At 14.2% G+C, this 26,694-nt stretch overlaps 2 protein-coding genes across 2 annotated transcripts; one reads left to right on the top strand and one right to left on the bottom strand.

Moving 5' to 3' along the window:
• Positions 1 to 701: 701 nt before the first annotated feature.
• On the top strand, positions 702 to 1,978 carry F4817DRAFT_321494 (family 10 xylanase; the record flags this gene model as incomplete). The annotated part of the gene is made up of 4 exons (XM_049301294.1): positions 702 to 1,151; positions 1,217 to 1,380; positions 1,548 to 1,824; positions 1,886 to 1,978. The coding sequence occupies 4 exons, from the start codon at positions 702 to 704 to the stop codon at positions 1,976 to 1,978; spliced, it is 984 nt and encodes a 327-aa protein (XP_049153498.1).
• Positions 1,979 to 2,436: 458 nt separating this feature from the next.
• Positions 2,437 to 2,973, bottom strand: F4817DRAFT_362801 (uncharacterized protein; the record flags this gene model as incomplete). Its single annotated transcript, XM_049306572.1, has 2 exons — positions 2,437 to 2,723; positions 2,832 to 2,973. 2 exons carry the CDS (start codon positions 2,971 to 2,973, stop codon positions 2,437 to 2,439), a joined length of 429 nt encoding a protein of 142 aa, XP_049153497.1.
• Positions 2,974 to 26,694: the final 23,721 nt, after the last annotated feature.

Genomic DNA, 26,694 nt, shown 5'->3' with positions numbered 1-26,694 from the left:
GTCCTTCTAGGTAGAAAGACATAGGTAGGCTAATTCTTTATTCTGTCTTCTTCGATCTCGAAACCTCTTCGTGTGCACTTTCAACGCCCCCAAGCTAGAGTACTTTCTTGATAGGTACGCATAAGCTCGTAACTTTAAGATGTTTTCAAGCCTTATTTCGGAGTTTTGATACCGAGCGTCTTCTATAAATATGTTCATAAACCCCCTGCACTATAATGATCGCATATATACTCCATACCAGCATTAGCTTTAGGCTATTATTGCGTGATGCACCCTACGGCGTTCCTTTTCGCGGGGCCGTATGGTTCTTTCGTCGAGACAACAGCGCTTCTTCACTCCGGTTTGCCAACATTTATGTATAGCGCTTATTATATTGGCGGGTCGTTGTCACCGATCGCCCCTCAATCTCGCCTTGCTGGCACAGGGGAAGATGAGAAAGGGGCTCCAGACAAGCAATATTTCCGTCTTGGGAATTAACCACTATGCTATTCTATTTTACCGCTGTGGAATCTCCAAGAATTATTCTGACGGGGGTGGCTACGGAGCCAGATCTAGCCTTACCTACCACGGGTGCTATCCTCCGTAGTACTTGGATTGACAACTATAAAGCCTGGTTAATGCCACCATTACGCCATCTAAGAGTTTCACTGTAGTCCTTGCGGAATAACCCAGCACCCAGCCGTACCGAAAAGTCCGACAACATGAAGTCTACTCTCCTATACCTGCTGGCTCCTCTAGCAGCCTTAGCTGCTCCCGCCGAGCTCGCCGAGCGACAGGCAACTGACAGCATCGACAAGATGATCAAGGCCAAGGGAAAGCTATACTACGGAACCTGCACCGACCAGAACCGTCTATCATCCGGCAAGTCTGCTGATGTCATCAAGGCAGACTTCGGCCAGGTGACCCCTGAGAACAGCATGAAGTGGGATTCTACCGAGTCCTCCGAGGGTCGATTCAACTTTGCCGGAGCCGACTACCTCGTCGACTGGGCCACTTCCAACAACAAGACCATCCGTGGTCACACCCTCTGCTGGCACTCGCAGCTGCCCGGCTGGGTTCAGAACATCGGGGACAAGACGAAGCTCACCCAAGTCCTCGAGAACCACGTTACGACTCTGGTGACGCGGTATAAGGGCAAGATCTACGCCTGGGTTCGTCTCACCTCACCGCGGCGGCGCGAAAAATTATTGATATAAGTGAGCTAACTCGTATTTAGGACGTCGTGAACGAAATCTTCAACGAGGACGGTTCCCTGCGCCAGTCTGTCTTCTCTAACGTCCTGGGCGAGGACTTCGTTCGCATCGCTTTCGAAGCTGCCCGCAAAGCTGACCCCGATGCGAAGTTGTACATTAACGATTACAACCTCGACCAGCCGAACTAGTACGTATCCCATATCTCCTATTATTTTCGTGTGTGCTTTAGACAAGGGCATATGTCTATGCGTTGAGCTGTTCCGGGAGTGAAGGCTCTCAATATGGATTGATCGGCCATGAATTTCCTCTGAAGGCTCTCCCCTACCGAGCATCCGCTGACTTCGTACGGTATAGTGCCAAGCTTACCAACGGTATGGTCAACCACGTCAAGAAGTGGATCGCTGCCGGTGTTCCCATCGACGGTATTGGATCTCAAGCCCACTTGACCGCCGGTCTCGCCAGCCAAGCCGCCGCCTCCATCAAGGCTCTCGCCGCCACTGGCGTTAAGGAGGTTGCATTCACCGAAGTCGACATCCAGACCGCTCCCGCTAACGACTACGCTGCCGTCACCAAAGCCTGCCTAGACGAGCCCAAGTGCGTCGGTATCACCGTCTGGGGTGTCCGAGACCCGGTAAGAACAAGCCACCTCTCCCCGAATCTCGGTAGGGATATGCTGACCGCAGACGCAACAGGACTCCTGGAGAGCTAGCACCAACCCCCTGCTGTTCGACAGCGGCTTCAACCCCAAGCCCGCGTATAACGCCGTCGTCAGCGCCCTAAAATAAGCTGATAACTGTTTCTAAACTAGCGAAGCTTGGTAAAAATAGGAAAGGTTCGGGGGTTAGCGAAACTACCTCGTGATTTAACTGTATATATTACCAAATCTGATATATAAGATTGTATATCCCCAGACGCTCTGAAGATACAGGACCGTACGTAAGCCTCGGTTTTTGAGGTAACACTTACCGGAATAGATGTAAAGTAAATATCGCGATCGCGCGGAGTACATAGTCTTATAAACAGAGAGTACGTAGAAAACGGGATATCATTGAAGACCCAGTCGAAATCGCGACCGGCAGCGTTGAGTCGCCAGTAAGAACATTAAGCAAAGAATCAGGAAGCCTTATTTTCCTCTCTCCAACCCATCCCCAACGTAATAAAACGCATTCATCCCTCCCGCCGGCTTACCTACACCCCTTCCTAACCCTCGATCATACCTAACCCCGTAAGATCGCAAGCGTCTTTATTTCTTAAACACCCCAAAGATCTTATGCTTCAGCTTATCGGCCAGGCTCAAGTTTGGCGCGGTGCCGGGCGTCGACGGGCTATCGACGACTTTGCCGGCGCCGTGGTGCTTCTCTTGCTTTTTCTGCTTGTCCTGCTCGGATAGGTGCACGTTCGCAGCGCCGCCGCGACCTACGTGGAAGCTCTCGCCGTCGGTAGATGGGCGCGTCGCTTCCTCGGGGACGATATCCCGATCTGTGCGCATTGCGGAGGGCGGCTTGTCGGCGTCGGCGATGTTGGCTGCGCCTGTTGCGTGTAAGAGGGGGTGTTAGTGAGACGTTGGAAGGGTGGTTGGCTAATATAATAGGTGATGAGGTGGGTAGATAGGTAGGTAGGTAGGTAAAGAAGACTTGCCTCCTCGACCGGTGCTAAATGCGCCGTCACCGTGGCTACCTTCGTGACCCTGGCGCACGATTTCGCCATCGACGTACTTGGTGTCGTCCGGGTTGATATTGCCGGCGCCGCCGCGGCCGTGGGATACTTCGGGTGTAGTCATTGTAGATGGATCTGCGACGGACGTCGGTCTTAGTTACGCGATTTCTAGGAGCTGGAGGGGTTTGCTATGTAAGTAGGGATTGCGAATCGGACAGGATATCTTTGCTTATTGAAGAATAACAACCCTGACTCATTGGATCCTACTGTCGTAAATAATAGACATCTCCATTACAAGGAAGATAAGTGAGTGATATACCGATTGGTATAATGACTCGCTCCTATGTTACGTTCGCTGCGTTGGAAAATATTACATACCTTTATTATGTACTATTTACGTGTGAAGTTAGAGGAAAGAATTGGGAGGAACGTCGGATGTTGTACACATATGCGAACGAGGCTCGCTCATTAGCGAAACCCTCTAGTTTACCCTCCCCGTCTCATTCCGTCATCTGACCTTTTCGTTTATATCCCTGGCCCATGCCATGTCCTATCAACGCCAAAACCCGTCCGCATCCCAAGTGGCCGGTGGCTTCGTGAGATATCGTATCAGCATTATCGAATCCAGCCACCACTGCGCTGGAAGCCCCTAAGCTGGGGGTGGTAGCCAATGATATCTCGTCGAATGCTTCTTGCGGAATTCTAGAAGCTCATCTTGCAACATAATAGGCACAGCTACTGAACCAATTGTCACCGTTTCCCCCGTCCCCGAGTAATTCAGCCGTACCTGATGCTTCTTTACTGACTGACCGAGTAGAATTCCTATCTATCAGTTACCTGACGTAATTCCAGCTTCTCATCCAACGATAAGATGGCAAGCTATCACTGGCTGGTCGCTGACCCCTGCAGGGGTAGCTAATGAGCGCCAAGATAAATAGTGGCCCTGTCCCCAGCTCCACGAGCTTAGAGCGACGTTGGCGCGTAGATGGGATGATAAGCGTTGGAAGATGTCAGATTAGTAAGCCCTGTCAGGTGACCTGAAAACTCTGCATTTTATGTAATTATACACGTTCCATACACTTTTACAATCTTTATAATATATAATTAAATTATTAATAATTATATTAATATTATTTTAATTATTATTTAATTATATATATTAATTATTTAACAATTAAAAGTTTTATATATTTAAATGTAAAAGTTTTAAAAATATAATTTTAATTAACATTATTTAATCGTATATATATTTTATTATAATAAAATTTTTTTTTATAAAAAATTAATAATAAAATAATATTTATTATAAATATTATTATATTTGTTAATAAATTTAACTTAATTTTTTTTAATAATTAAAAAGTTTAAAATAAAAGTTTCGTTATTTTTATAATAAATTATAAATTATAAAATTAAATTAATTTTAATAATATTAATAAAAACGATAATTTAATATTTATTTTTTTAATTTAATTAAAAATTATTATTAAAATAATTATTAAATTAATTTTAATTAAATTTATATTTAATTTAAAAAAATTAATTTTAAAAAAACTTTTTTAATTAATTAAAAAAATAACTTAAAATAATTAAAAATACTATATTAATAATTATATTATTTATATTTAAATATTAATACTTTATAATAATTAAAAAATTAAAAATATTTTATTTTAAACAATTTATTATTAAAATTATATTTAAAAGTTATGTTAAAATAATAATTAAAGTTATAAATTTATTTTATAATATATATATTATTTTTAAAAACCATTTAAAAATATATATATTAAAATATAAAATTTAAAATAAATATATTAAAATTATAATTTTTTTTATAAAATTTTTTAAAAATTAAAATATTTGGATATTTATTTAAAAAACTATTTTTTTACAGGTAAAAAAATAAAAATTAATTATAATTAATAACTTTTAAAAATAGTTTTAAACGTTTATATAAACTTTAAAATTAATAATTTTTAAATAAATAATTATTTAAAATATTATTTTTAAAAAAAATATTTTTAATAAAACTTTATAATATAATAAAATATTATATATAAACATTTAAATATAATAAAGTAAAAAATAAAATATATAAAAAAACATTTAATTTAATATATAATATTAAAAAAGGTAAAAATTCGGATTAAAAAATTAATTTAAACCGTTAAAAAAAATCTTTATAACTTTTAAAATATTTTTTTAAAAAAAAAAATAATTTTAATAAATATAAAAAGTTTAATATTAACTTAAAATAACCATTAAAAATTAACTTTATTACATATAAAAAATGTAAAACGTATAAAAACTTTTATAATTTCGAAAAATACTTTTACCTTTTTAAATTAAAATAATTTAATTATTTTAAAAATAATAAAAAACTTATTATTTTAATAAATATTAATTTAAAAAAATTTTAATTTAATAATTAAAATTAAAAATTTTTAAAAAAAATATTAATAATAAAATATTAAAAATAAAAATAATTAATTAAATTATTAAATAATAAATTTATAAATTAACATTTTATTTATAATATTAATATTAAACGTTATTTTTAATATAAGTTAATATTTATTAAAAAATTTAATAATATTAAATTTAAAAATTATTATATATATATTTAATTAAATTTTTTAATTTATTAATTTTAAAATTATTTTATTAAATAATTATATTATTACAAGTAAAAAATATATTAAAATAATAAGTTATAAAAACGTTAATATATATATTAAATATATTAAAAATATTATTTAAATTAAATTTATAAATATTATTTATTATAAAAATTTTATATATAATTTTATATTATTAAAATTATTATAAAAATAAAATTATTAATAAAATAATTATAATAAATTTATTTATTTAAAACATTTAAATAACGTTATTATAATTAAATTTATTAATTATTATAATTAATTTATATTTAAAAATATATTTTATAAAATTTTAAAAATTATTTTTTACATATGTTATAATAATTTAAATTTAAAGCTTATAAAATTATTTAATATTTATTTTAAATGACTTTAAACCCGATATTTTCGAGGCGGGTTTTACCCGTTTATTTTGCTTGCCCCGGCGTTACAAGCGCCACGTAACGCGTAATTTATATGTTTATATTTATAAGTTATAAATAAAATATTTAAAAATATTTGGTTTAAAGTTATATAATGTTATAAAGGTTTTTAATGTTTTTATTAATAATGAAAAAATTAAACATTATATTTATAATAATTTAATATATTATAATAACGTATAAAATAATTTTAATTTTAATAATTTAAAATTTATAATATATTTTTTTTAACTTTTTATTTTTTTTATATATTTATATAATATTACGTTTTTATATATTAAACTTTAACGTTTAAAAATTTTTAACGTTTTAATTATATTAAGTTTTATATAAAATATTTAAATATAATAATTTAATATTTTATAATTATATATAAAATTTTTTTTTTTTAATAATTTAAAATTAATACATTTTTTAAACTTTTTAACCTTTTTTATATATTTATACAATTTTATATATACCAAGTTTTAACGTTTATTACGGTTATTATTATATGTTACGGTTACCGTTATAACCGATGTTATAATTAATACGTTATAACCGTTATTATAACCATTTTTAACATTTTAAAAAACTTAAAACGCGTAAATTTAATTAATAAATTTAATAATAAAATTAATACGATTATATTAAATAAATATAATATTATTAAACTTGGTTATAAAGTATTTTATTACGTAATTTTAATTTTACAAATCATATAAAAGTTTTAAAATCATTTCATTTTTTTAATCAAAAATATACACACACTTTTATTTTAAATTATTTTTTAATTAACAATTATTTTAGTTTTTAATTTATATTAATTTTATTTTATTATTTTTTTTCTTTTATTTATTAATCAATTAAATTCGTATTTTTAAATTAAAATATAATGCCATTATTAATAATTTAAAACCTTTTATAAAAATTAAGTTATTAAAATAATAAATTATATTTTATAAAAATCTTTACCTTTTATTTAATAATAATTACCACGGAATTTAAACCCGTAACTTTAATCTTAAAAAAACCGTTAAAAATTAATCAATAAAAATAATTTTATAACCATAAATTTAATTTCGAGTACTTATAATTATAATTCGAAAAAAAATAAAAAAATTATAAAAAATCCCGAAATTATTAAACATTAATAACAAATTAAATATTAAAACTTTATTTGAATTTTTTTACTAATTAATATTATTTAATTAAAATTTTTTTTATTAATATATTAATAATATAACCAAATATATTAAAATATTATTAAAATATTTATATAATAAAATAATATTAATAAAATTATAAAACAAATAAAATAATTAATATTATATAATACAAATTATTAAAATTATTAAAACTATTAAAATATTATAAAAATTAACAATATAAAAAACGAATTATAATTAAAAACATAATATAAAAAATAACGTATAAAATATAATAAAACGGTTATTAAAGATAATAATTAAAATATAACCAAATATTAATATAAAAAAAAGTCGAATTTAAAATTAACCTTACAATTATATTGTTATAATAAATAGTTTAATAATAATTAATAATAAAATTTATAATTAAAAAACTTATTTATTTATTATTATTATTATGTTAAAAAAATTATTAATTAAATTATTAACATAAAAAAGATAAAAAATTATTAAAGTTATTATGGTAATTTTGTTATTGTTTATTTTATTATGTTTTAAAACAATTCGGTTAAAAATTAAATTAATAATTATTTATTTTTAAAATAAATTTTATAAAATAAAAATATTAAAAGATGTTTAAATATTTGATTAAATTTTAATAAATAAAAATAAATATTATTTTTTTCTTTATATTAAAAATAAAGGGCAAAAGTATTACCAATATTATTTAATAAATTAAATATTATTTATATTTTTAATTTATTAAAGTATTAATTAAATTATAAAAATTAACTTTAATTAAAAATAAATTAATAATAATAAATTTAAATTATAATTATTATATTAAAAAAATAGCTTAATTTAAAGTTTAATTAAGTTTAATACTTTTTAAAAAAATTATATTAACATTATTTATTTTATTATAAATATTATTAATTATTAATTTTATTTGCATTAATTAATTTAAATTTATTAAATATAAAAACATTTTAAACATATTATTTAAAAATAAAAATAATTAAAAAAGTTTATCCTTTAAATAACTTTTAAATTTAAAATAAGTTAAAATAATTAAATTTATTATTTAACTTTATTAATTTATTAATTAAAAAGTTATTAAAATTATATTTTAATTATAAAAAAAATTAATTAATATTTAATTTACTATTTAATAAATTTAACCATTTAATTTTAAAAGTAATTTAAATAATAATTTAATAATAAATTTTATTAATTAAATTTAATTAATTTTTTAAACATTATTAATTAATTTTAAATTATTAGTTTATTTTTATTAAATTATATTATTTAATTTTTAAAATTATAAAAATAAGTTATTTAATAGTATAAAAGTTATATAATGGTTAAAAAATGTTAATAAAATTTTTTATTAATATAAGGTAATTAATTAAAATTATATTAAAAAAATTTTATTATAAATTATAAATAAAAATATATATAAAAAAGTTAAAATAGTTATTTTTAATATTATTATTTGAAATAAAGCTTAAGTTTTATTAAAAATGGAATTTGTTATATGTAATTTAAATTAATATAAATTATATAAATTTAAATTTAGAAATTTTAATAAAGAATATTTGATTAAAAATTTAGTTAAATTAACAAATTTAATTAAAAATTATTTAATTATTTTTTAAAATATTAAAACAAATATAACTTAAATTATTGTTTTAAATAATTACGTTAAAGTAATTTTAAGTCGAATTTAAAATAATACTTTAAAAAATATTATTTATTATGTTAATACGTTTTTTATAAATATTTAAACTGTTTTTTTTGTTTAAATCAAAAATATGATTTATAATTAAATTAATTAAAAAATCAAACTATTTTATTGCTATTATAATTAAAAAAAGTTATTTAAATTTAAAGATTAAAACAATAATAATATTTTATTATAAATATAACTTAAACGTATTTAAAAAGGTAACTTTAATAGTTTTTTACGTTTAAAGATTTTTAATAAAAATAAGTTTAAACTATTAACAATTAAAAGTTTAATAAAACGTTTTAATAATATGTAAATTAATATATAAAAAGTTATTTTAAATTAAATTAAATAAAAATTAATTATTATAAAAGACATATTAACGGTATTACTTTATATTATATTATAAAATAATTATATTTAATTTTTAAATTGTTTTTTAAAAATTAATTAAATTATGATTTTTAAACAGCTGTAACTTTTTAATTTTCATATAAAAAGTTATAATTTAATTAAATTTTTATTATTATTTATATCCAATTATTTACTTAATATTTGTTAGTTTTATGGTATTTAAAAAAATACATATATAAAATATATAATATTTAAATATTTTATATTTTATATTATATATATAAATAATTTTTTACATTATAATAAAAATTATAATATTTATATTATAAATTAATTAAATAAATAAAAATTAATTTAAAATTTAAACATTTTAAAGCAAATATAATAAATAATTAAACAAAACGGTTAATTTATTAATTTTATTATTTATAAATATATTATTAATTAAAATATTAATAATATTTTTGTAAAAAAAAAAGTTAAATATTATTTAAAAAAAATTATTTTAAAAATAAAAAACCTTATAACCTTATAATATAATATTAAAACCTAAAATATAATATAATAATATAAAAATATAATAGTTGTTATAAATGTTTTTGTTATAAATTAAACTGCTATAAATTTAATTTAATTTAATATAATTAACATAATAAATATTAACATTATTATAATTAAAAACAAATTAAAAGATATTATTAATAATATATTTTTAATTAAATACGGTTAATTTTTTGAAATAATAAGTAAAAATGGCGTTATATAAATTAAAAAAATTATTAAAAAAGAAATTAATAATTAATTTAATAAAATAACGTTTAATATTAATATAATTAAATAAAAAAAAGGTTTAAATAGTAAAATAATTAAGGTTAAATATTTAAATATAACTAAACTTAAAATGGATAAAAATATTAATTAATCTAAATTTAATAAATTTATTTTAATAAAAGTTTAAATATATATATTAATAAAGTTGTTAAATTTAAAAAAAAAAATTTTATTAAAAATATTAAAAAACAATTTAATATAATATAAAACAAAATAATTAAATTCATACCTAAGTTTAATAATTTAATCTATTAAAAATTAATTAAAAAATCTTTAAATCGGAAAATTATACCAACTTTAACTATTAAAATCTTAAAAAAATAAGTTTAAAAAAATATAAATATTAACGTTAATTACATTAATATTTTTAAGTTTTAAATTAAATTATATACGTTTTTATTTAAAAAGATTAAATGCTTTATAAATAAACAATAAAAAAAAAATTAAAATCTTTATTATTAAATAATTTAAAAATATATTTTAAATTATACCTTAAATTAATTGTTAAAATTAAACCATATAAAAATAAAAATTTAATTATTAAAATAATTAATACCAAAACCAAATTATTAATTATAATATAATTATACATTTAAAATTATAATTTATTTATATAACGTAATAATTTTATTTATAAAAAATTTAATAATTTAATTTAAATTTTAATATTAAAATATATCAAAAAATTAATATAATTAACAGATTAAAACCTACCGTTATTAATTTATATTATTAAAAATAAATATTATATAAATAAATTTATTATAAACTTAAATTTCATTTTTTAATTATAAACTAAATTATTAATTAAAAACAATAAAATATTAATAAAAATTATAACATTTAAATTAATATAAATTAAAATTTTATTATTATTAAAAAATTTAAATAATTAATTTTTTAAAAATTTTATTAATTTATATTATATATAAAAAAAATAAAAATTATTAATAATTAAAATTTAATTAATAACATAATAAAATTTAATTTATATAATTAATAATTAATTAATAATTTTTTTCATAAAATATTTATTAAAATCGGTTTAATTTTAATAAATATAAATAAAAAAATAGATTTAAATTAATTTAATTTAAAAATTATTAATATTAAAAAATATAATTTAAATTTTTATAATTAATTTAATATACTTATTATTTTTAATATAAAACTTATAAATATTAATTAAAAAGATTAAAATAAGGAAAACGGTTATTTATTTAACTTAAAAAAAAATAAAAAAATTAAAGTAATATTATTAAACGATAAGTTTTTTATACTTATAATAAAAATTTTACGGAACATTTTTAAATATTATAAAAAAAAAAATAGAAAATTTAACATTATAATAAATATTAAACGATTTAAATTAATATAATATATAAAAATAAATTTTAAAAGATTTAACTTATAAATAATATTTCGTTTAATAAATTAATTTTATTTAAATTATTAAATTAAAAAAAAAAAAGTGTTAAAAGAAATTTTAAAAAATATTAAAGGTTTTAATTTATTTAAAATAAACAGTTTATACCAAAATATTACCTTTAAATTTGTTAAAAAATCTTAAAAAATATGTTTAATATTTAAGCGATTTAAAACCTTAAATATTAAATTAAAAGATATAAAATTTATTAATTAAAAAAAAGAAATATTTATTAAAGTTTTATTTTATTGAAAAAAAATATTAACATAAAGATTTGATAAATTTAAAAAAATTAAAAAAGAAATTATATTTTTTTATGTTATTAAAACATAATAATATAAAGCTTGGTAAATTAAAAACATTTTAATATTAATATTATTAAAAGATTATATAATTAAGATTTTATAAGATAAAATTAAAGTAAAAATTTTTAAAAAAAATTATAGTTTTTATCGAAATGTTTGGTTTATTATTAAAAAAAAAAATAATAAATTACAATTAATTAATTTTATTATTAAATTAAATATTTAAATAATTAAAAATATGTTTTTATTTAAGAATTACGATATATTTACCGAAGAATTTACTATTTATATGATATTTTTATATGTAAATTTATTTTTAAAATATAATCATTTAAATTTATTTATTTATAATTAAAATATAATAATATTTATTATTTTATTTAGATTATTTAAATTTATAATAATTTTAATAAAAGTAATGAATTTAGTTGTATATTTTTTAAGGGTTATAAACTATATATTATTTAATTTAATTTTATATATTTACGAACCGTTTTTTAATAATGTTAATGTTAAAAGATTAAATATTAAATATAATAATTAAGAAATTTACTTAAAAATTTAATAATTTATATTTAAATATATTAAAAATTTGGTAAAAGTGTTATTAAATTTTAATTTAATTAAAGTTATTGTAAATTTAAAGAAATTAAAATTTTATAAATTTATAATTGAAATTATAAGTTATATTTATAAATTAAATGGTTGTTTATTTAAAAAAATTAAAATTTTAAAGATTTTTAAATGAAATATATATAAAAATATATTAAAAATTTAATTATTTTTAAGGTTAATTGTATATTTTTGTATATAAATCGAAAATTATATTATTAAAATATTATTTTTAATAAAATTATTGCGTAAAAGAAAATTATTTATATAAAATAAGTTTTAAATTTAAATTATAATTAAGTTAAAAAAAGTATTTATAAGTTTATTTTATTTTATTATAATTGATTATAAGTTTAATTATTAAATAATGTTTAAAATAAATGTATTTAATTAAAAATAAAAAGTAATAATAAAATAATTTAATAATTGAAAAAATTTTAAATTTTTTTATTATAAATTAAAAGTATAAAAAGGAATTAAATTAAAATATAATATTATAAAATAAAAATATTTTATAGTTATAAAAGTATTAAAATAATTTAAAAATTATTTTTATAAAATTTGATTTTTATTTAAAATTAATGCGAAAGTTTTAATTTTTTAGTTAAATAATAATTTCTTTAATTTATTTGGTGTTATATTGTTATAATAAATTATTTATATTAAGATATTTGATTTTAAAATAAAGTATATTTTAAAAAAATATAATATAATAATAAATGTTTTATTAAAAAAATTAAACGATTTATTTAATTAAAAAAATAAAAAATAAAAAAAAGATTTTAATAATTTTATTAATATTTAACTTAATATGTTGGTATGACAAGGTATAAGTGGTGGTATATACCAAATAAAAAAATAAAACATAATACAAAATAAGGTTATTATAATAACTGTTATTAATTTAATAATGAATTATATGTGTGGATATTATTTAAAAAAAATTGCCTTTTATATACAGATAAATTATATATTATTATATAACTATTTTTACATAATAATATTTTAATATAATAATTAATTAATATTTTAACATTAGCAATTTTTTTTTTTTTTTTTTTTTTTATATAATATAATTACAAATTTAACATTAATAATTTCTTCTTTTTTTTTATTTTTAATCTATTTCTTTTATATTATAACGTAATTATTAATAGGTTTTATAATAGCATATAATAAGTTTAAATTAATTTGGGTAAATTGGGTTAAATTAAAACGGTTAAAATAAAAATGGTTAAATTTTTTATATATAATTAAATTTATATAGTTATTTTAAATTAATTATTTTTTTTAAATATAAATTATTTTGCAAAATAAACGTATTTAATAATCTTAAAACCTTTTTAAAAACTATTTTATTAAAAAAACAAAATTATTTTAAACTATTTAAAATTTCGATTAAAATGTTAATATAAATATAACCTTTAAAATATAACTTATAATTATATAAATATTAAATTATAAATTAATAAAATAATTTTATTAATAAAATAAAATACTTAATTATTTAATTATTAAAATTATATTTAAATTAATTTTATAATTTTTTATTATATATATAAATATTTTTATTTAAATTTAAATTTTTAATAAAACCTATATTTTTATATATATTAAAGCTTTTAACAACATACGTATTTAAAAAACTTTAATTTTGCAATTTATTTAATAAATTATAATTTTGGCCCGAAAAAACTAAATTAATAAAATTATTTTACATTTTTATCTTTTTTATTATAAAAATTATTAAAATTTATCGAAATTATTAAAGGTTATAATAATTATAAAAATTATTAGTTTATTCAAATAAATAAAAATAATTATACGTAATAAAATATAAATATGTTATTATTAAAATATATAATAAAACGCAAATATATTATTATCGAAATATATAATAAATACTGTTTTATTAACATATTTTAAAATTTGTTTAAACGTTTTAAAAATATTAAATTAACATAAAATTTTATTATATTTATAACGTTATAAAAACGTGTAAATTATAAAAGGCTTATTTTTTTTTATTAAAAAATTTAAAATATTATAATAATAACAGCTATTTAAATAAATTACATCTTTTTTAATAATACTTTATTAATTTATAATAATATTAATCAATATTAATATAATAAAATATAAATAATAATATATACCAAATAAAAAAACAAAATATAATACAAAATAAAGCTATTACAATAATTATTATTAATTTAATAATAAATTATATATATAAATATTATTTAAAAAAAATTACCTTTTATGTGCAAATAAATCATATATTATTACGTGACTATCTTTACATAATAACATTTTAATATAATGATTAATTAACATTTTAACATAATATAATTATATTATTTTTAGTTAATTTTAAAATTTAATTAAATAATAGTAATTTATAAAATAAATTATAATTAATTATATTATTTTTAATAAATAAATAAAATATTAAATTTTAAAAAATTGTTTAATATTTTATAATATTAAAATTATTAAAATAATTATTAATTAATTAAATGGAAAAAGGTTAAAAGGCTTAAATTAAATTTAAAAATAAAATTATAAAATATATTATATTTAAAAAAATCTTTTGGAAAAAAGGTAAAAAAAATTAATTAAATTATTAAATTATTAATTATAAATTTATAAAATAAAGATTTATTATTAATTTATATATTTAATATAATTATAAAAGTTAAAATTTAATTTATTAATATATTTTTAATATATATTATTAAAAAAAATATATAAATATATGGTAAATGTAATAAAAATTTATATTTAATATTAAAAAGTTAATTAAAAAATATTATTTAATAAAATAAATTATTTTAATTTTAATATTATTTTAATTTATTAAATTTTTAATATATAATATATATTTAACGATTATAAATATAAAATAATTATTAAAATACGAAAATAATTATTAAATTATTTAAAAATAGTATTTTTAAAAGTAGTAAATTTAATTAATGTGGTTAAGTTTATAAAAGAAAAAATAATTTTGTAATATGGTTAATTATTAAAAATTAAAGTAAATAAAGGTTTAAAATTTAAAAATTAAATGATAAAAGTTTGTATAAAATTTAAGATTAAAAAAATTATAAAATTATTTTATTTTTTGTAAGTTTAAAGATAAGTAAAAGTTAATTATAAATCGATTAAATTTAAATTTATAAAAATAATTAATAATATTGGTAAAAAGTAAATTTAATATTTAAATGTAATAATATAAGTTAATAAAATTATAATTAAATTTAATAAATTTAATTTTTATAAAATTATTTATAATTGTTATTTTATTTTTTTAATTAAAATAATTATTTTATTATAAAAAATATTAAATTAAAAAAAAGTTAATATAAAAGAAGATTTTTTTATTATATATATTTAAATAATTAAACGTTAATTAATTAATATAAATTATATTATATAAATTATTATTAAAAAGTATTAAATAATGGTATAAAAGAATAATTAATAAAATATATATAAAATAAAAAAAAAATTTTTAAAAGTTAATAATTTTATATTTTTATATAATATTTTTAAATATATAAATATATTTTAAAAATGTTAATTATAATATAATTAATAAAGATTTTATTTAATTAATAAAATTTTAAATATTAATAAATATATTATAAAATATTTTAAAAAAAAATAAAATATAAAAAAACATAATTAAAAATAAATTAAAATTATTTATATAAAATTATTAAAGTTATTAAAAATTTATAAACTTTAAAAATAATAAATAAATTATTAAATTATTTGTAAAAAGTATTAATTAAAAAAATTTAATATTAATAAAAATAATTATTTTTAAATTTAAAAAAGATAATTATAAAAAAATTTAATAGTTAAAAGTTTAAATTAAAATTAATATATTAATAAAAATAAAAAAAAAATACGAAAATTATTTCGATATTAAATTTAATAAAATTAAATTAAAAAAAATAAAAAAAGAATTATATTATTATTTAATATATAAAAAAATGCGGTTTAATTAATTTTCCATAATTATTATTTAATTAAATTATTTTTAAAAGATATTATATATATAAAATAAAATTTAATTAAAAGATTATATTTATTTATTTATATTATTAATATTAATTTATTAATTATTATTATTTATTTTATATTTTTAAAAATTTTTTTAATAAAGTTTTACCATTATATTTTTTTAAATATAATAAATTTTTTAACTTAACATTTTTAATGATTAAAGGTTTTTTATTATTTTTAACCTTTAAATAATAAAAATAAGGTTTTTAAAATAAATATTATTTTATTATCAATAAATAATTGCCATAATTATTATTAAATTAATTTAAAATTGATTGATAATTAAAAAACGGTTATATGTTAATATAAAACGAAGATTTTAAAAATTTAAAATATTTTTTATAAATATAATATAAGATTTTATTTAAATAATTAAAAGTTTAAACAATTAGTTTTTTAATATGTTAAAAATTTTATAAATAAAATATAATTTATTTAATTAAATCATTTTAACAAATATTTACGTAAATGGAAAACGGATTATTTTTATTTTAATTTTAAATATAATTAATATATGGTATTATTGGTTTAAATAATATTTAAAACTTTTTATTAATAATTATTTAATAAATATATTAATTAAATGTTATATTATTAAAAAAATAAAAATAAGTTGTTTAAATAATTATAAGTTTTAATTGTTAAAAATATGATATATTATTAATATTTAAATTATTTATAAATTAATAAAATAAAAAATATGATTTTTTTATTATATTAATTATTTATTAATATTTTATTATTTAAGATTTATTAAATTTTTAATTAAATTGTTTAAAAGTTTTAAAATAAAAAAAAGGTTTAAAAATAAAATTATTAATGTTATTATTACTATTGTTATTGTTATTAGTTAAATTAATAAAAATATTAAAATTTAAAAAAAAAATTTAATAAAGTAATAAAATAATAATAAGTTTTTTAAACGCCGTATTATTAATGGGAGTAAAAAAAAATAATATTATAATATAAGTGAATATAAAGATTTTAAATAATTATAATGTATATTACGTTATTATAAAATAATATAATATTATTAATATATTAATAAAAAGATAAAAATTTAAAAAAGATTAATTAAATGATGTTAATTTAAGTTAAAAATAGTTATAAGGATTAAAATTAAATTATTAAAAAAAAAAAAAAAAATTATATAAAGGAAAAAAGGAGGAAAAGGCGATTTATACAGGTTATATATATTAAAATAGTTATTTTATATTAAAAAATTATTAATATATGTAAATATATATATTATTTTTTAACCGATTTTTTTAATTAATTATAACAATTTAATTTTTAACAATAGTTTTTTAAAATATAATATAAAAGGATTAATTATTATATTATTTTTTATTTATTTAATTTTTTTTTTATAATATTATTTAAAGCATTTTATTATTTTAATTAAATTATTTTTTATTTTAAAATTAATTTAAATTTTTTTTATTATATTATATTATTATTTTGTATTATTATTAATAGTATTTTCTTTTATTTAATTATTAAAATGTTTAATTTTTTTTCTATTAAAGTTAAAATAATTAATAAGTAATAAAATATGTATAATATAATTTATATATTTAAAAATGTTATTTACGGTATTATTATATTAAATTAAAAAAATTATGTTAATATTAACCTTTTTTATACAATTATAATTAATAAGATTATATTTTTAAATATTAAATTTATTAATTTGTTTAATATATAAGTATTGTTTTTAAAAATTGATAAAATTAAATAAAAACGTGAATTATTTTTTAAATTTATTTATATTTTTTAATTGTATAAAAAAAAAGAGTTATTTTATATTAAATAAGTTATAGTTTTATAAAAATTAATAATAATAAATACTTTTAATTATATAAAGAATTATAAATAAACGTTAAATTAAACGTTTAATTATAATATTATTAAAGGATTTAATGTTAAAGTAAAAATAATTTTTAAAAAATAATTTAAAATAATAACATTTTTAACATATATTAATTTAATTAATTTTAAAAAGATAAGAAAAACAATTAATAATTTATATTATTACCTTTTTGTAATTTATATATTTAAATAATAATATATTTATATTTTTAATATAATTAACAATAAATTAAAATAATAAATTAATTATATTAAAAAATAATTAACATTAATTTTAAAAAATTAAAATTTTATTTTTAAACTTAAAAAAATAATTATATTTAATATAATTAATTAACATAACAAATAATTATATAAATATTAATATAAATTTATTTTATATTTAATTATATAACGTTTAAAAGTTTTTTTTAATATAATTAAATATAAGATAAATTTATATATATTATTAAAAAAATATATCGTTTTTATTTTGGTATATATTAATATTAAAATAATTAATAGTTTATTTATTAATTTATTATTGTTAGTATCTTTTTAAAAAAATAAAGGTTTAATAATTAAAAATAAATTTTAATTTAAAACTTTTATTATTTAAATTAAACCTTTTAAACTTTTTACATTTAAAAAATAAATAATTAAGTCTTTAAACGTATTTAAAATTTTAAAACGTTTAATTAAAACTATTGCCAATAATAATAATGCTTTTATTAAAAATTTCTTATTTATAATAAATTTAAATAAATGTTATTTTTATAACCCCAATTTATATAAAATTAATTAATATAAATATAAGAAATTTATATTATATTAATAAATTACTAATATATATAAGATTATTATTAGTTAATTATAACTTAATTTTCCAATAAAATAATTAAATTAAAATAAATTTAAATTATAATTTAAATATATAAAGTTAAAATTTAAAAAGATTATTAATTAAATTAAAAATTATGTAAAATAAATTAAAATTAAAGTTAAAAAATAAGTAAAAGCTGTTAAATTAAAAAATAAAAATATAAATAATTTTGATTATTAAATATTATATTATTATTAAAGTAATTTAATTAAAGATTTTTACGTTTATTTATTTTTTTATTAAAATTATTTTATTATTATTAATATTATTAATTTTAAAAAATATTAAATAAATATAATATTATTAAACTTAATTATAAGATTTTTTATTACGTAATTTTAATTTTATAAATTATATAAAAGTTTTAAAATTATTTTATTTTTTTAATTAAAGATATATACATACTTTTATTTTAAATCATTTTTTAATTAACAATTATTTTAACTTTTAATTTATATTAATTTTATTTTATTATTTTTTTTCCTTTGTTTATTAATTAATTAAATTTGTATTTTTAAATCAAAATATAATACCATTATTAACGGTTTAAAACTTTTTATAAAAATCAAATTATTAAAATAATAATTTATACTTTATAAAAATCTTTACTTTTTATTTAATATAATTAATTAAACTTATTATAAAAATGCGTTAATATTATTATTTTTAATAATATTATTAATATTATTTTTTTAAAAAATTAAACGTATATTTTTAATATATAAAGTTTTAAAATTATTTTAAATTATAAATTTAAAATTATTTTAAAAAGTTATTTTAAGGTTTAATTAATTAAAAAGAAATGTGGTTAAAAAAAGTATAATTATTGGTATAATAAGGTATAAGTGGTGGTGTACATTAAATAAAGAAATAAAACATAATATAAAATAAAACTATTATAATAATTGTTGTTAATTTAATAATAAATTATATGTATAAATATTATTTAAAAAAAATTGTTTTTTATGTGCGGATAAATTACGTATTATTACGTAATTATTTTTATATAATAGTATTTTAATATAATAATTAATTAATATTTTAATATTGGCAATTTTTTATTTTCCTTTTTTTTTATATAACATAATTATAAATTTAATATTAATAAATTTTTTTTTTTTTTTTTTTTAATTTGTTTTTTTTATATTATAACGTAATTGTTAATAGGTTTTATAATAATATATAATAAGTTTAAATTAGTTTAAATAAATTGGGTTAAATTAAAACGGTTAAAGTAAAAATGGTTAAATTTTTTATATATAGTTAAATTTATATAATTATTTTAAGTTAATTATTTTTTTTAAATATAAATTATTTTGTAAAATAAACGTATTTAGTAATTTTAAAACTTTTTTAAAAATTATTTTATTAAAAAAGTAAAATTATTTTAAGTTATTTAAAATCTTAATTAAAATATTAATATAAATATAACTTTTAAAATATAATTTATAATTATATAAATATTAAATTATAAATTAATAAAATAATTTTATTAATAAAGTAAAATATTTAATTATTTAATTGTTAAAATTATATTTAAATTAATTTTACAATTTTTTATTATATGTGTAAATATTTTTATTTAAGCCTAGGTTTTTAATAAAACTTGTATTTTTATATATATTAAAGTTTTTAATAACGTACGTATTTAAAAAGCTTTAATTTTATAGTTTATTTAATAAGTTATAATTTTAACCCGAAAAACCCGAATTAATAAAATTATTTTACATTTTTATTTTTTTTATTATAAAAATTGTTAAAATTTATTAAAATTATTAAAGATTATAATAATTATAAAAATTATTGGTTTATTTAAATAAGTAAAAATAATTATGTATAATAAAATATAAATATATTATTATCGGAATATGTAATAAAATACGGATATATTATTATTAAAATATGTAATAAACGTTATTTTATTAATATATTTTAAAATTTATTTAAACGTTTTAAAAACGTTAAATTAATACAAGATTTTATTATATTTATAACCTTGTAAAAACGTGTAAATTATAAAAAGTTTATTTTTTTTTGTTAAAAAATTTAAAATATTATAATAGTAATAATTATTCGGATAAATTGCATTTTTTTTAATAATATTTTATTAATTTATAATAATATTAATTAATATTAATATAATAAAATATAAATAATAATATATATTAAATAAAAGAATAAAATATAATATAAAATAAAACTATTATAATAATTATTATTAACTTAATAATAAATTATATATATAAGTATTATTTAAAAAGAATTACCTTTTATATACGGATAAATTACATATTATTACGTGACTATTTTTACGTAATAATATTTTAATATAATGATTAATTAACATTTTAACAATAACCTTACAAATAATCTTAAATTTATAATTTAAATTTATTAAAATAATTTAATATAATTAATATTTTAAAATAATATTTAAAATTAAAATATTTAAAATTTTAAATTTTAAAATATTTAATTAATATTAATAAAAAATATATATTAAAAAATTAATAATTATTAAATATAAAATATATAATATAATTAAAATAAAACAATAAATTAATTATATATTATAATATATTAATAAATTTTTTAATATAAAATTAACATTAAATTTTTATTTAATAAAAACGTTTAATAAAAAATTTATAAATTTTATATTAATTATAAACTATTAAATTAAAATAATTTTTAATTATTATTTATATAATTAAAAATTATAAATAATTATTATAATATTAAAAAACTTAATTAAATTATTAAAAATTTAATATAATATAACATTATAAATATAAAAGTTAAATTAAAAAATTATTTAAATAATAAAACACCGGTCATATGACCATATCACATGACTAGGGTTGTATTTATACACACCGTTTAAAAATTAACTTATACACATATAAATATATATTTTTTATTTAATAAATCTCCCACTTTTTTTACTTAATTAAATATAATTAATTAAACCATTTTATTTAAATTACTTTATTATTTTTTACTTTTCGTATTACGTAATACACAGCAACATTATTATCATTTTAACATTAAATAAAACCGATAATTAAAAATTATTTTAAATCGTTATATATAAAAGTAAAACTTTTAATAAATTATATTTAAATATAAAACGACATTATTAAATGTTTAAAAAATATAATAAAAAATAAAACTTATATAATAAAAATAAATTTAAAATTATTTTATTTATTATAATTTAAAATTTATAAAAGTACCATATATTTATATAACCGTATATTTTAATATGCATATAATTAACATATATTATACAATTATTTTTATATTTTTATAATAATAAATAACAATATTACAGTTTAAAAAAAAAACTTTAATAAATATATTTAAAAATTTACAATTATAAAGTTTATATTTTAACAATTAATATATTAAAAAAAATTAATAAAAAATAACAATTAAATTTAAAAAATTAAATAAATTATTTTATAAATTATATATTAACAAATATTTATAAAATTTAAAATTTTTATATTAATAAAATAATAAAAATTAAAAACATTATTTTTAATAAAAACGATTTATTTAATAATAATTTAAAAAAGTTAAAAAAAAAATTATATAATAATTTTATATATATAAATATTAAATAATATTATAAAATATTATAATTTATTTAATATTTTTAACCAAAAAATTTTTTAATTGTTATAAACAATATAAATAATAATAAACCCAAATAAAATAAAAATATAAATATATTAAAATTAAATATAATATTATTAATAAAAAATAAATTAAAAAAATTTAAAATAATAAATATACCGTTAAAAATTAATTATTTTTATATAACAGTTAAATTTACTTTTTTATTTATTTTAAATTTATTATTATTAATAACGTTATTTATAATAATTATTTAATTTAAAACGTTAAATAATTTTAATATTTTTTTTAATAAACAATATTTATAAGTTAAAATTTAATAAATTATATTTAATATTAATAAATTAAAAAATTAAATAAAAATGTATAATAAATAAATAATTAATAAAATAATAAAAATTAAATTATTTTATAAATTTTTTTTAATATAATTTAATTATTAAAGTAATATATTTAAAAATATAATTATTATTTTAATAAATTAAAAAGCTTTTAAAAGTATATCGGAAAAACTTTCCAAAACTTTTATAAAAACATAATAATATTTAAAATTACTTTTATAAAATAATATTTAAAAAAACGGAAAAAATATATTTTAAAAATTATTATTAAATGAAAATATAAAAGGAAATTTTTTATAATAACTTTAAATATTTTAAATAATAAATCTTTAATTATATATAAATATATGTATATAAATTTAATAAATATAAATATTTATAAAAATATAAAATAAAATTAATAATTTAAAATAATTAATAAATTTTAAATAATAAAAAAATATATATTTTAATATTAATAAAAAGGTTTTTTAAAACTTTTATAACAATAATAATAAAATTTAACTTTAAATTAATATAATATAACGTAATTAATATTTTTATTAACGTTAAATTAAAAAAAAATATATTTATAAAAATATTTTTAAATTATTAACGTTTAAATTATATATTAAAATTATTAAAAATATTATATAATTTTAAAAAACTTTTTTTATTTTAATAATAAAAATTTACGGTAAAATTAAAAGTTTTTAAATTTAAAATAATACTTTAAAAATCGTATATATTTATAAATAATAAAATATTATTATTTATTTACGTTAATAATATAATAATTACATATTTAAAATTATATAAACCATATATAATTTATTTTATATAATAATTATAATAATATTATTAATTGTTGGTATGATAAAGTATGGGTGGTGGTGTACACCAAATAAAAAAACGAAACATAATACGAAATAAAGCTATTACGATAACTGTTATTAACTTAATGATAAATTGTGTGTGTGGGTGTTATTTAAAAAAAATTGCCTTTTATGTACAAATAAGTCACGTGTTACCACGTGATTATCCTTACGTAATAACATTTTAATATAATGATTAATTAACATTTTAACATTAATTTATAAAAAATAACAAATTATAATAATTTTTAAAAATTAAAATAATAAAAAATTATAAAAAACAATTAATTTAATTAAATTAATTTATTTATATTAATAAAATAGTTAATTTTATAAAACTTTTAAATTAAATATTTATAACATTAATAATAATAAAAATTATTATTATGTAATAAAATAATTTTAAAAAATATTATTTATTATTATTAATAAAAAATAAAATTTATTTTATATATTATAATAATTATATATTTTAATATAATTTTTATAATTTTAAAATTAATAAAATTTAATAATAATTTTAATTTAAAACATTATAATATAATTAATTAAATATTATATTATTTTAAATATATATAATTATATATGTTATAATTAAAAAATAATAACTTTTTTAAAGTTATTAACAATATTTTATTTATTAATAATATTATTAATTAAAAAAGTTTTTAAATATATATAATAAAATTATTTAATAATATAATAAATTAAAAAATAAATAAATAAAATATAATAACAATATTTATAATAAAAACTAAATTATTAACTTTAATATAAATAATAAAAAAAACTATATTTATTATATAATTAATTTAAAATTTTAAAATTAATTTAAATTAATTTATAATAATTATTAATTATAATAATAAATAAATAATTAAATTAATTAATAAAAATATTAAAAAATTAAAAATAAAATTAAAGTATATTAATATATATAATTATTATTTATAATAAAAAATTAAAAAAAACATTATAAAAGTTAATTATTATTAAATAGCTGATATGTATAATTAAGTAATAATTAAAGTAATATTGATATAATTATTAATAATTTAATTGTTTATTGTTAAAATTGTGAAAATGCGTGGAATGTAAGTAATTATAAAGAAATTAAAGATTTTAAGTTATTTAATAAAGTTAATTAATTTAACATACTTTTTTAAATACAATTGTAAAGTTAATTTAGTTTAAATAATTTTATTTTTTAAATTATTAACAATTTAATTTTATCTTTTTTAACGTTTTATATATTTTTAATTTTTATTAATATATATTTTTTATTTTAAGGTTATTTTTTTATTTAGTTTTTATAACTTTTTTGTTTATAATTATTTTATAATATTTGTTAATTTTATTTAATTTTTAAATTTTTTATATAATTTTTTAAATAATGTTTTTATAAGTTTATTTGCAATTATATCTTTTAATTTAATGTAATTTATTTTTATATAGTTTTTTTTAATTTTTTATTATAATTAATAATTGTGTATATTAATATGTTTAAATTTTATTTTTAATTTTTTAATATTTTTATTAATTAATTTAATTGTTTGTTTGTTGTTATAATTAATTACGATTGTAAATTGGTTTAAATTAATTTTAAAATTTCGAATTAATTATGTAATAAATATAGCTTTTTTTGCTGTTTGTGATAATGTTAATAATTTGGTTTTTATTATAAATGTAATTATTATATTTTGTTTATTTGTTTTTTAGTTTATTATGTTTTTAAATAATTTTATTACGTATATTTAAAAGCTTTTTCAATTGTTGGTATTGTTGGTAAATGAAGTATTATTAGCAATTTTAAAAGAGTTATTACTATTTAATTGTAACGTGTACGTTTGTGTGTATTTAAAGTAGTATAATATACGGTTAATTATTTTATAATATTTTAAGTTAAAATTATTATTAAATTTTAATAATTTTAAGGTTGTAAAGGTAATGTTAAAGCGTATAATTATTATTGCATATAAAATAAACCTTATTTTTTATTAATAATAACGGTTGGATTTTTTTAAAGTTATTTTATTATACGGTAGCAATTTTTTTTTTGTTATTAATGTTGTAAAGATTTGTGTTAAAGGTTTTATAAGGTTAATTATTTTATTAATATATGAGGATTAATTTAATTAAATTAATTATTTTTTACGATTTTTTATTATTTTAATGTTTAAGAATTATTGTAATTTATTGTTTTTAATAAATTAATATTATTGTTTTAAGTTTTGCGTAAATTAATTTATTTATGATTTTTTTGATTTAAAGTATGTAATTATTATATTATTAACGTAAATAAATAATAATATTTTATTATTTATAAATATATATAGTTTTTAAGGTATTAGTTTAAAATTTAAGTTTTTTAACGTTATTATAAACTTTTGTTATTAAAGTAAAGGTGATTTTTTTAAGTTATATAATGTTTTAATTAATTTTAATATATTGTTTAATTGTTAATAATTTTAAAATATTTTTATAAATATATTTTTTTTAAATTTAATGTTAATAAAAACGTTTATTATGTTATATTATATTAATTTAAAGTTAAATGTTACAATTATTGCTATTAAAATTTTAAAAGATTTTTTTATTAATATTAAAACGTATGTTTTTTTAATGTTTAAAATTTATTAATTATTTTTAATTATTAATTTTATTTTACATTTTTATAAATATTTATGTTTATTAAATTTATATATATATATTTATATATAAT

Source organism: Daldinia loculata (assembly GCF_022478755.1).
Source record: "Daldinia loculata strain CBS 113971 unplaced genomic scaffold F4817scaffold_120, whole genome shotgun sequence".
Classification (NCBI taxonomy): domain Eukaryota; kingdom Fungi; phylum Ascomycota; class Sordariomycetes; order Xylariales; family Hypoxylaceae; genus Daldinia; species Daldinia loculata.
The sequence above is the reverse complement of the archived record's forward strand: the minus strand, read 5'-3'. Positions and strand labels throughout refer to the sequence as shown.